Source organism: Rhincodon typus, unplaced genomic scaffold, assembly GCF_021869965.1.
Source record: "Rhincodon typus isolate 14 unplaced genomic scaffold, sRhiTyp1.1 hic_rhity00000051, whole genome shotgun sequence".
NCBI lineage: Eukaryota > Metazoa > Chordata > Chondrichthyes > Orectolobiformes > Rhincodontidae > Rhincodon > Rhincodon typus.
In genome coordinates, this window is record NW_025965689.1 from 867,662 (window position 1) to 879,962 (window position 12,301).

The window sequence follows — 12,301 nt, forward strand, 5'->3', positions numbered from 1 at the left end:
TGCGGTTCCAGAGCTCGGCCGTGATGGCCCTGCAGGAGGCCAGCGAGTCCTACCTGGTGGGGCTGTTTGAGGACACCAACCTGTGTGCGATCCACGCCAAGCGAGTCACCATCATGCCCAAGGACATCCAGCTGGCCCGCCGGATCCGCGGGGAGCGCGCCTAAACGGAGCGTACCTGGCCCTGCATGTTAACCCCGAGAAACACAACGGCTCTTTTCAGAGCCACTAAAGTATCCAGAAAGAGCCGAACTGATCCGTGACGTGCGTTTCTTTGTTATATTTCTATGTCTTCTTGTTATTGCACCGCTTTAATTCACCTGTAACTGCAGGAATTGCATCTGACTGAGAAACCAGTGCGTAGGACTGATACGTTTGTATGACAGACATGGAAAGTGAAGACGCGGCAGTGAAATTTGGAATTTACATTTCAAGTGATCACGGAACATAATTGAAGTACGGGCTCCCTGTGTGCAGGAGATTAGAAAGTCGTGGTAAAACCTCTCTCTCCTCTTTGCCTCCCTTGGCATTTCCTCCACCTCTCCTTCCAGCCTCCTGTTTTGTTTACCTTGGATTCCAGCATCTGCAGTTTCTTTTTTCTGCAACTGTGACCATGGATGAGAAGGAGCGCGGGGAAAATCGCGCCAAATCATTGAAAGCTTTCATTCAAATTTGAAAATCCTATCAACATGTGGAAAGCAGGAGGCGGTTTTACGCAGAACAATGCGAGTGTACTTACTAATTGATTTGAGAATACAAAATGTGTAGTTCACACAATTTGATTCTCTCATTCCACAAGGGGCTTCTCTCCGTCCCTCTCGCCACTATGTTGCTTTAAATCAATTTGTAGAATCTCTACGGATTATCGTTACCGCTATCTCATATCCCCTCTTTGCCCTCCTGATCTCCCTCTTCAGAATGCACTTACAGTTTTTTATCCTGTCCAAGAGATTAATTTAAACCCCATTTTCTATATCTAGTATCCTTCTTGTTTCTATTTTCATCTTTGAACCTCAACCTTATTCAACCAATGTTCATTAATCCTACTTGTGTAGATGCTTTTCGGAATTTTGGTTCAGATTCTATCAGTCAAAAATGGTCTCTTCTTGCTGTGTTGGGATTCCATGAACGTGCTTCCTGGTGGGTGTATTGATAGGGACACCATTTTTTTTTACTACTGTTGTAAAGCCTCCCTCCCTTATTCCAGCAGGTCCACAAGACCTTACTGCTGTAACTGTTGAGGATATTTCTTAAAAGTTGTCCAATGAAAATATGAGTTGAAATTAGAAAAAGGAAATGAATGATCACCTTGGTGCGATTGTATTAATAGGGCCCATAATCGTCAGATGGAAGTTGAGGAACGGAAATGTAGAGAGACCTCAGACATATGTAAGGATAATAAGGTTGTATTAGGGGATTTCCATTTTCCCAACGTTGTGTGTGACTAAGATCGTGTCAGAGGTTTGGATAATGAAGAAATTGCTAATTGTGTTCAAGAAAATTTTCTTTAACATCTAAATATTCCTGGTGGAGACAGGGGAAAAAAAAACAACCTTTTTTCTTCAGTTTAAAACGGAAAGAAATGCGGATGCTGTAAACCAGGAACCAAAACAAAGTTGCTGGAAAAGCTCAGCAGGTCTGGCAGCATCTGAAGGAGAAAACAGTAAACGTTTCGGGTCCGGTGACCTTTCCTCAGAACTGATGGTAGCTGGGCAAACTTCAGTTTATATGCAGAAAATAGGGAGGTGGGTAGGCTTGAGAGTAAATGATAGGATACAGCCCAAAGAGAGAAAGACAGTTGGACAGACAAAGGAGTTGCTAATGATCAGGCTGGGAGGGTGAATAGTTGTTAATGGGGACTGTTAGTGACGAACAACAACCTTTTCTTCAGCAATTGGGCAGGGCGAGTGATTGATGTGACAGTGCGGGAACACTTTGGGTCTATGATTGTAATTCTATTAGTTTTAAACTAGTTATTGAATAAGGTAATCCTTCAATGAAAGTTCAAGTTGTTAATTGAAGTAAGGCAAATATTAATGGTATGAGACAAGTGCTTTCAAAAGTCATGTAATAGAAGCCCTGAAGTGTGGAAACAGGCCATTCAGCCCAACAAGTCCACACCACCCCCTGAAGACCATCCCACCCAGGCCCATTCCTCTATCTAACCCACATATCCCAGCAGCACTATGGGCAATTTAGTATGGCAATCCACCTACCCTGCACGTCTTTGGACTGTGTGAGAAAACCTGTACACCCAGAGGAAACGCATGCTGACATGGGGAGAACATGCCAACTCCACACAGACAGTCACCCGAGGCTGGAATCAAACCTGGGTCGCTGGTGTTGTGAGTCAGCAGTGCTAACCAATGAACCACTGTACTGCCAGTTTGTAGTAGACTGTTCACAGGTAAGGAGACTTCTGATAAGTGGAAGCCTTTCACAGGTGTCATGAAAGTTCGGAGTTATTATGTTCCTGTGAGAGTGAAAGATGAGGCTGGGAGGATTAAGGAACAATGGATGAATGAAGATATTGAGGTTCAAGTTGAGAATATAAAAGAAATCCTAGTTGGTACAGACAACTGGGTTCAAATGAGTGTGGAGACAGGAAAAAAATTACCTTTTTTTCGGTAATAGGGCAGGGCTAGTTACTGATGTGATAGTGAGGGAACTCTACAGAGTGTAGGGGCATTCTGAAGAGATCAGGAAGGCAAAGAGGGGATTCAAGATAGCCTTGGCAATAAAGTTAAGGATAATCCAGAGATTCTGCAAGATCAGAAAAAGCAAGCAAGTGACTCGAGAGAGAGAGTAATGCCCTTTAAAATCAAAGACATAGTCTTTGTATTGAACGTCAGAAGACAGAAGGGATAGGAAACAAAGAATTAATTAAAAAAAAGCTGCTGGGGGAGAGAAATAGGAGCATGAGAACTTGGGAAATAAATATTGATATTTTGAAAACAGGTCACATTACAGAAGAGGAACTGCTGGAGGTCTTAGAAAGTGGAGAGTTGAATAAATCTCCAGGATCTGATATAGTGTATCCGAGGATATTGTAGGAAGCTAAGGAGGAAATTGCAGAACCCCTTGCAGCACTATGTGTATCATCTAATACTACAGTGAGGTGTTGCATGACTGGAGGTTGGCTTATGAACCTTTCTTTTAAAGAAGGGATGTAAGGAGAAGCTTCGGAAGTATAGGCCTGTGAGTCTGAATTATGTGGTGGGTACGTTGTTGGTGGTGATTCCAAAAGATAGGATTCACATGTATGGGGTGGGTGGGGGTTTTCAAGGAATAGTTAGGGATAGTCAACATGGTTTTGTGTGAGGGAAATCCTATCTCAAAAGTTGATTGAATTATTTTTGCGTTAGTACCCAAGATGATTGAGAGCAGAGCAGTAGGCATTGTTTACTTGGACTTCAGCAAAGTGGAGGGCTTACCCCTACCTGTCCATACAAAGTGACCTGTACCTGCATACACCAAACATAACAGTACCTTGGAACAGAGCTACCTAATGTTGTACAAAGGCCCTGTAACTCATCATCTGAGACAGTTTTGATAAGAGATTGCATAAATGGACAAATGACCCCAGTCCCATTAATGCCAGGATGTTGCTCCACTAAAGATATAGCACCAGGGGTCTAAATCTTAGCTTAGATTAACTCCCTAAACAGCTGCAAAAAAGAACAACAGCTAAATATACATTGCAGTAATTAGCTTTTTAAAACTATAGTATTAAGAAAAATGTCTTCTTTAAAGAATTATTCTGATAATCGCAGAAGTAGGTTTAAACATACAACCAGAAGATAAGACAAGCAGTAGGGGAAAAAGCATTGAAACCCAGAAGTGAAAGTTTAGCTTTAGGACATGCCTTATCTCACACCCTGGACATGATAGATCGGTCCAAGTCATGAGTTACAAAGTACTAGCAGCAAAAGTGGCTGTATAATGTTACACTTTATGACTAATCTTATAACAGGAATTAAATACTTAAAAAGTAACTGCCTTATACATACAGGATGGTGGGAAATAGAAAAGGATTGATTAAATTTGAAAAAGGTGACACGCACAATGCCAAGAATAACAAGATTCAAACAGCTCTAAGAGATTTATTTTAAAAAAAGTCAAGGACAGACCAGAAGGTGTATAATTAATAACTTACGGAATGTGAATTAATAGGATGCATAGAAAGATCCCAAGGCCCAGCAATGGCAATGTCGAGTAAACATTGAGTTCATGAGAACCTGGTGCTGTCCCGAGGAATGTCCATGATTGATTAGTTGTCCCATGGGATTAGGTATTTGGATTAGAGAGGAAGGACAGTGACTACTTTGCACTTGATTATTGTAAAAAAGTGTATAAAAATGCTGTACTTCCCTGTAAAATCAGAGTGTGTCATTGATCTCTCTTCCAATCTGAGCTGCAGATTAAGGCAAAAATTGCCTTCTCACATTGAGGCCAGATTGAGGAAGATCCTTTGGCCCTCTGCCTGCTTTAACTGGTTTCTTCTTCAATAAACATCTTCCAGTTGCCTGAATCCTGCCTGCCTCCTGAGGTTTTGGCTCTAGCTGGGGCGGGGTGAGGGTGGAGACGTGCAGCATGGTAACGGGGAGGGTTATGCTCCTACACAAAGTCTTTGACAAGGTTCTGCATGGCAGACTAAATAGTAAGGTTAGATTGCATGGCACTCGGTGAGCCTGCCAATTGGATACAAAACTGGCTTGATGGCAGGAGACGGGGGGTGTAAAGTTACTTTTTGGACTGAGGCCTGTTATTAGCAATGTTACATTCCAATTTGTGCTGGGTCCCCTTTTGTTTATCTCTTACAGAAATGACTTCGATGAGAATTTAGAAGGCATGGTAAGTAATTTTGTAGATGTCACCAAAATTAGTGGCATAGTCGACAGTGAAGAAGGTTATCTAAGATTACAAAGAGATCCTGATCAATTGAGTCAATGGCCTGAGGAGTGGCAGATGGAGTTATTGAGGTGTTGTATTTTTTGAAAAAAACAGACAGGAGCAGGGCTTGTACAATCACAAGAAGGGCCTTGGGTAGTGTTGTGGAACAGAAACCTGATGGGTCAAGTATATAGTTCTTTGAAGTTTGCAACAACGTGGTGCCTCGCTTCATTGCTAAGACCTCTTAGAACATAGAACAGTACAGCACAGTACAGGTCCTTCGACCCGCAATGGGTCTAAGATCAAACTACCCTGCATACCCTACATTTTACTATCATCCACATGCCTCTAAGAGTTGCTTTAGTGTCCCTAATGTATCTGAATCTACTCGTGCCACCACCACCAGCATATTCCACACACCCACCACTCTGTCTGTAACCTACCTCTGACATCTGCCTATACCTTCCTCCAATCACATTAAAACTATGCCTCCTCATAATAGTCATTTCCACCCTGGGGGAAAAAAAAAATGTCACTGGCTATCCACTCCATCTATGCCTCTCATCATCTTGTACACATTTATCAAGTCACATCTCATCCTTCTTCGCTCTAATGAGAAACATTCTAGCTCTCTCAACCTTTCCTCATAAGAGCTATCCTCCAGTCCAGGCAGCATCCTGGTAAATATCTGCACTCTCTCTAAAGCTTCTACATCCTTCCTATAGTGAGGCGAGCAGAACTGAAAACAATATTCCAAGTGTGGTTTAACACCCAACTCTTATTCTCACTTCCCCTACCCATGAAAGCCAACACATCATTCGCCGCCTTAACAACCCTATCAACTTGGGTAGCAACTTTGAGGGATCTATGGACGTGGACCCCCAAGATCCCTGTTCCTCCACATGGTCAAGAATTTGACTTTCCAAAATGAATTACTTCACACTTTTCCAGGTTGAATGCCATCTGCCACTTCTTTGCCCAGCTTTGCATCCTGTCAACGTCCTGTTGCAACCTACAACAGCCCTTCACACTATCCACAACTCCACCAACCTCCGTGTCTTTGGCAATCTTGTTAACCCACCCTTCCACTTCCTCATCCAAGTCATTTGTAAAGATCACAAAGAGCAGAGGTCCCAGAACAGATCCCTGTGGAGCACCACTGGCCACTGAGCTCCAAGCTGAATACTTTCCATCTGCTACCACCCTCTGTCTTCTATTGGACAGCCAATTCTGTATCCAGACAGCCAAATTTCCTTGAATCCCGTGCCGCCTTACTTTCCAAATGAGCTGACCATGGGGAACCTTATCAAATGCCTTGCTAAAATTCATATACACCACATCCACTGCTATGTCGTCATCAATGTGTTTTGTCACATCCTCAAAGAATTTTGAGTATTGGAGTTGGAACAGGATGTTGAGGTTGTACAGGACATTATTGAGACCTCTTCTGAAGTATTATCTCAAGTTCTGGTCACCCTGTTACCAGAAAGATATTATTGAGCTGGAGAGGCTTCAGAATGTTGCTGGAAATAGAGGGTTTGAGTTATAAGAACAGGCTGAATAGGCTGTTTTCCCCCTGGAGTATAAGAGCTTGAGGGGTGAACTTATAGAAGTTTTAAAATCACAAAGGGTGTAGGTAAGCTGAATGGATAGGTATCTCTTTCTCATAGGGTGGGGGAACTTTTTGACTAGGGGGCTATATGTTTAAGTTAAGAGAAGGAAGATTTAAAAACGATTTATTTTAAGTGTGGTTTGTGTGTAGAATGAACGTGCAAAGGAACTGACGGATATGGAAACAGTCACAATGTTTAAAAGACATCTGGACAAGTACATGATTAGGGAAGGTTTGGAGGGTTATGGGCCAAGATCAGGCAGGTGGGGCTAGTTAAGTTTGAGATTATGGTCAGCATGGACTGGTTCGGCCGAAGGGTCTGTTTCTGTGCTGTTTGACTGAGTTGTAGTCAGGCAGTTGTTCTGGTTTTACCTTGGTTTATTTTGGAAGCTTCTAATAGACAGCAGAAAGCCTTGCTGACAGCATTCTGCAAGCGGACTAAAGCCCTCGGTGTTTTGAAAGTTGAGAAGTAAGCGTAAAGTGTACCTATTCGTGGGAGTTAAAGATTGGACACTTCTTTTGTTTGCCAGGGGTCAAACTCAGGTCACATCCCAACGGGGCTTGTAGCTCTCTGATTGATCGAGTATTAAAGAGCAAATTGAACCAAAAGAAGTGGCTGAAAATGACTGTGGCCTTTATTAGGACCCCTCTCGACGGATATGAAAGAGGAGTCTGTTCACGAAAGTACTCGAGGATAAAGCATAGAGCTGGAGTTGAGCGTGACCAGTCATCATTAAAACTGAATGTACTTGCTACATTGGGTATACCTAAATGCCATCAAAGGAAATATGAAACCGGTGAGACAGAGAGATACATTCATAGGATGATGATTAAAGTCAGAGGCCGTTACAGAGCAGGAACAAATAATGCAATCCTAACGCTATTTCAATTGCGATTTACTATAAATTCATGATAAACGTTTCACTGTCTATGGGCTTCCGTTCTTAAGGTGAACGTGACCGACTGTAGGCTGTTAGTAAACATTTCATGTTAGATCATAGACGCAGTGACAGGAAGAGTATCCAATAACAACGGGACTGAAACCGACATCAAATAATTAGAGCAAACAAGTCATTCCGACAGTGGGGAGGGACTAGTTTCTTTCACAGATGCTGTGGCTGGCTCTTAAAAGAGCCTTTGGGTTGTCAGATTTAATCCCGGTATTTTCACTTTTTAGTGGCGCCCCCAGCGGCGGTTTTCTTGGGCAGCAGCACGGCCTGGATATTAGGCAGCACCCCACCCTGAGCGATGGTCACCCCTCCCAGCAGCTTGTTGAGCTCCTCGTCGTTGCGCACGGCCAGCTGGAGGTGCCTGGGGATGATGCGGGTCTTCTTGTTATCCCGGGCCGCGTTACCGGCCAGCTCGAGGATTTCAGCCATCAGATACTCGAGCACCGCAGCCAGATAGACCGGCGCTCCGGCACCCACACGCTCAGCATAGTTACCCTTTCTCAGGAGCCTGTGAACACGGCCCACCGGGAACTGCAGGCCAGCCCGAGACGACCGGGACTTCGCCTTGGAGCGAGCTTTCCCACCAGCACCCTTTCCTCTGCCAGACATAGCCACAATCTCACAAACACTTTCACAGAAAATTTTGCAACCCGCCCACATCCCGGCCTATTATACCTTCGGGAGGAATAGGGGTGCGATCATTGATGATTGGCCACATTGGGAATTGAAACGACATTAGGACAAGCTACACAATCAGACATCTGCTTCACTCACCAATCCGGAGAGGAGGCCGGAAAATACCGGCGCCAAGTCATCAACCTCTTCCTTTCAAACTCCAAAAACCCGCCATTATGTACAAACCAGGAAGAAGTCTAACAAAGAAAAATGCATACATATTTGATTTAATTTACTATTAGATTACACCTACATACTTCATACAATCTCTCTCTCTCGTTCCCTAGCCTACTTAAATCTGACTCTTTGTGACCACGAAAGGATTGTTTCCCCGAACCTTAAGAATAAACGGAAGCAAAAAATACCCTGCCGAAATCTGTTCCCTGCACAGATTCTATTTCACATCAGCACCCAGATATATTGAGAAAAGGATGACACAACTACTTTTTCTTTTGTCCGGGTGAGCGCATTAATGCTTTGAACAATATTTTAAAATCGCCCTCCCTATTGCACTGGGATTAGACTTCAACAATTGTTCCACATTTACTATGCCAATCCGGCAGCTGTTCTAGTTTCATTTCGGTTCACTTTGAAATTCTCCACCCGACAGCAGAAAGCCTCATTTATAGCTTTCTGCAAAACCGGAGGGAACACGCGGGGAGATTTGAAAATAAAACAAAATTCCTCACTGTGGAAACCGTTGAAAAATACCGGCACCAAATCATCAACCGTTTTCTTTCAGATTTGAAAAGCCCGCCAATATGGACAAAACGAGGAAGACGTTTTACAAAGAATAATGCATAAATGCTTACGATTTAGTTTCCTTTTAGATTACAAATGGAAACTTCACTCCATCACCTAATTGAATCCACCCATTTCTGATTTGAATGGAGTTTTCCGAATCTTGAGAACAGGCTGAAACAAAATAAAACAAAGCGCCAGTCCGCAGGCTGCATCTTCTGTTTTTGTATTTCACATTTTAAACGCTCCCCAATATATTGTAAGCCATCAGGCAACGTTCATCCGGTTGAGCGCATAAATAGGCAGCACTGTCTTCAGGCAATTTTGTAAGGTGGCCCTTACTTATTGTGATAGATCAGACTTTCCGGTTGATCTCGGTTCATTTTGAAAGCCTCTCAGTGACAGCAGAAAGCCCCACATACTGCATTTTGAAAAAAAAAAAAAATCCCGCGGAGAGATTTGGAAATTGAAATAAAACTGATAGCACAAGATATTTCTATTCGTGGAACTCAAATACGGGGTCACTTTATTTTCGTTGCCACAGGTGGATTCAGGATTCAGAACCGACCGCGATTTGTTTGAAAAACCGTCCAACATGTACAAAAGAGGAAGAACAATGAACAATTTAACTTTTCTTTTATAAGTTAAATTACATTGACATTACAAATCAATACTTTACACAATTTTTCTTTATCCCATTCTCTAGTCTACTCGAATCCGTCCATTTCTGCATCTGAATGGAATTTTCTGAAGTTAGGAACAAGCGGAAAGAGAAAAAAAAATACAAAAGCACTGCGTTCTGCACATATTTTTTTTTTAATTTCACTTTTCAAGTGCACACCGAATATTGACAAAACCTCACACAATGTTCTTCCGGGTGATCGCGTTCAAACTTTAAAACAACAGTTTGAAGTTGCCCTCCCCTATTGTCCTTGATCAGACTTCAGGCACAATTTCACACTTGCTATCGTAATTCGGCAGCTGCTCTGGCTTTATCTCGGTTCATTGTGAAATTAAAAGAAAAACAAGTAGATTGTAAACTCTATTCATGGGATTCGAAGTTAATTTTGTTTCCCGGGGTGATCAAGTGTTAAAGAGGAACTTGAAAAAATGGAAGCTGCTGAGAAATGACTAAGTGGCAATAATTATGCTCTGTAGAGGCAGGGAAAAGACACAGCGTATGGCCGTAACCGAAAATAAACGGCAGAAGATCATGGACCACACATTAACTTCTAAAACATTTGTATAAAAAAAAAACAAAGGCTAGGGACATTAATAATACAAACCCAAAATCATTTTAAACTTAAATTGGTTCAGCTGTTTCAGGGAAGTTGTGGGTGGCTCTTAAAAGAGCCTTTGGGTCTTGGATGTGTTTTTCTCAGTACAATGTGGTGTCTCACTTGGAGCTGGTGTACTTGGTCACCGCCTTTGTACCCTCCGACACGGCGTGCTTGGCCAACTCCCCGGGCAGCAGCAGCCGCACGGCGGTCTGGATCTCCCGGGAGCTGATGGTGCTGCGCTTGTTGTAATGGGCCAGGCGGGAAGCCTCCCCCGCGATGCGCTCGAAAATATCGTTGACGAACGAGTTCATGATACTCATGGCCTTGGAGGAGATGCCGGTGTCGGGGTGAACCTGCTTCATCACTTTGTAGATGTAGATGGAGTAACTTTCTTTCCTGGATCGTTTCCTTTTCTTGCTGCCTTTGCCTGGTGCCTTCTTGATGGTTTTCTTCGCGCCCTTCTTGGAGGTTGGCTGCGATTTCTTCTCATCAGCCATAATGACGGTCACTTTCAGACACAGAATAAGGAAAACTGGACTCGGAGTTCGCTTTTTATAGCCTGACGGCGTCAGCAATGTTCATGAAGGATGGGGGAAAGCCTTGTTCCTGATTGAGTCGTTTACAAGAATCCATGACATCAGCCTCGCTGTGATTGATTAGTGTGGGACACAATGTGGATCTGTCAGGATCTGCAACGAAATGCGAAACACAAACCAAATTTTGTACACGGATCAAACTCCTAGCTCACTCTAAAATGAACTGGTTATTGTCATTTAATGATATTTTGAACACAGTACCTGTGAGATTTTAATTCTGGCAATGTGTTTTATTCTGCTCATGACAATCTTTTGTGTGTAACATATTATTTTGTTTCATCACTCTCCGTGATTTCTGCATTACACTGGTAATAGTACTGTGTTGTTAAGAGATTCAGGTTTATTGAGGGATAGTTTGCCCAATATCTGTCAGTCTCTGCTATGTGAAAATGCGAGTGCAGTTATCTATCTGTCCCAGTCTGTTTATGCAGTGTGAATGATTATTACTCTCTCACAATCTGTTCCTGTCATACAGTCATAGAGATGTATAGCACTCTTGGGTCCACCTCGACCATGACAACCAGATATCGTAAATTAATCTCGTCCCATTTGCCAGCATTTGGTCCATATCACTCTAAACCCTTCCTAATCCTGTACCCTTCCAGAAGCCTTTTAAATATTGTAATTGTCCCATCCTCCACCACATCCTTTGGCAGTTCAATCCAGTTACGCACCACTCACTGCGAGCAAACGTTGCCCACCTTAGGTTACTTTTGAACCTTTCACCTCTCACCTTAAACCCATGCCCTCTAGTTTTGGATCCCTCTACTCTGGGCAAAAGAACTTGATTATTCACCCTATCCATGCCCCTCATAATTTTATAATCTTCTCGAAGGTCATCACTCAGCCTCCAACACTCCGTGGAAAACAAGCCCCAATTAGCCATGTCTATTCAGTCTCTCCCGAAAGGCCAAGCCTCCAACTGTGGCAATAACCTTTTAAACATTTTCTGAACCCTTTCAAGTTTAAAAACACTTTCCCTATTTTAAGGGGACACCAGAACTGAATGCAGTATTTCAAAAGTAGCCTAACCAATGTTCTGTACAGTCGCAACATGACCTCCCAATCCGTACATTCAATGCACTGGCCAATAAAGGCAAGTGTATCAAACGCCTTCTTTGCTGACCTGTCTATCTGTAATTCCATTTCACGGAGCTATGAACCTGCACTCTAAGACCCTCTGGTTTGGCTTCCCTGGAGCTTACCTGGAGTCTGCAAGTCCTGCCCTGATTTTCCCTCACAAAATGTAGCACCTCATGCTTATCAAGATTAAACTCCATCTGACACTCCCCAGCCCATTGGTCCTTTTGATCAAGGTCCCATTGTTGTCTGAGGTCATACAGTCATACAGCATGGAGAAAGGCCCTGGAGTTCAAACTGGTTCATGCTGATTCAGCTACGTCCAATTGCCTGAATTTGGTCCATATCCCTCTAAACCCTTGCTATTCAAATGTTTTTTCAATGCTGCTGTTGTACCTGCCTCAACCACTTTCTCTGATCGTCTATTCCACATATGCATCACTCTCTCATTTCCTTATTAAATCTTTGCCCTCTCAC

The 12,301-nt window shown here is 43.0% G+C and overlaps 4 protein-coding genes across 7 annotated transcripts in view; 2 read left to right on the top strand and 2 right to left on the bottom strand.

The window, feature by feature from the left end:
* LOC109929682 (histone H2B 7-like) overlaps positions 1-12,301 on the top strand; it is an 823,479-nt gene that overhangs the window by 791,889 nt on the left and 19,289 nt on the right. The gene's annotated exons all lie outside the window — the stretch shown is intronic.
* Positions 1-12,301, top strand: part of LOC125488138 (histone H2B 7-like) — an 844,706-nt gene that overhangs the window by 791,877 nt on the left and 40,528 nt on the right. The window lies entirely within an intron of this gene.
* Positions 7,649-8,112, bottom strand: LOC125488146 (late histone H2A.2.2-like). The gene has a single exon (XM_048621057.1). The coding sequence runs from the start codon at positions 8,110-8,112 to the stop codon at positions 7,669-7,671; it is 444 nt and encodes a 147-aa protein (XP_048477014.1). The 3' UTR covers positions 7,649-7,668.
* On the bottom strand, positions 9,395-10,921 carry LOC125488156 (histone H2B 7-like). The gene has a single exon (XM_048621072.1). The coding sequence runs from the start codon at positions 10,643-10,645 to the stop codon at positions 10,265-10,267; it is 381 nt and encodes a 126-aa protein (XP_048477029.1). The 5' UTR covers positions 10,646-10,921; the 3' UTR covers positions 9,395-10,264.

What these genes read in the sequence shown, in the direction of transcription:
- LOC125488146 (XM_048621057.1), bottom strand. Translation starts at nt 8,112, where the DNA reads ATGTGGGCGGGTTGCAAAATTTTCTGTGAAAGTGTTTGTGAGATTGTG.
- LOC125488156 (XM_048621072.1), bottom strand. Translation starts at nt 10,645, where the DNA reads ATGGCTGATGAGAAGAAATCGCAGCCAACCTCCAAGAAGGGCGCGAAG.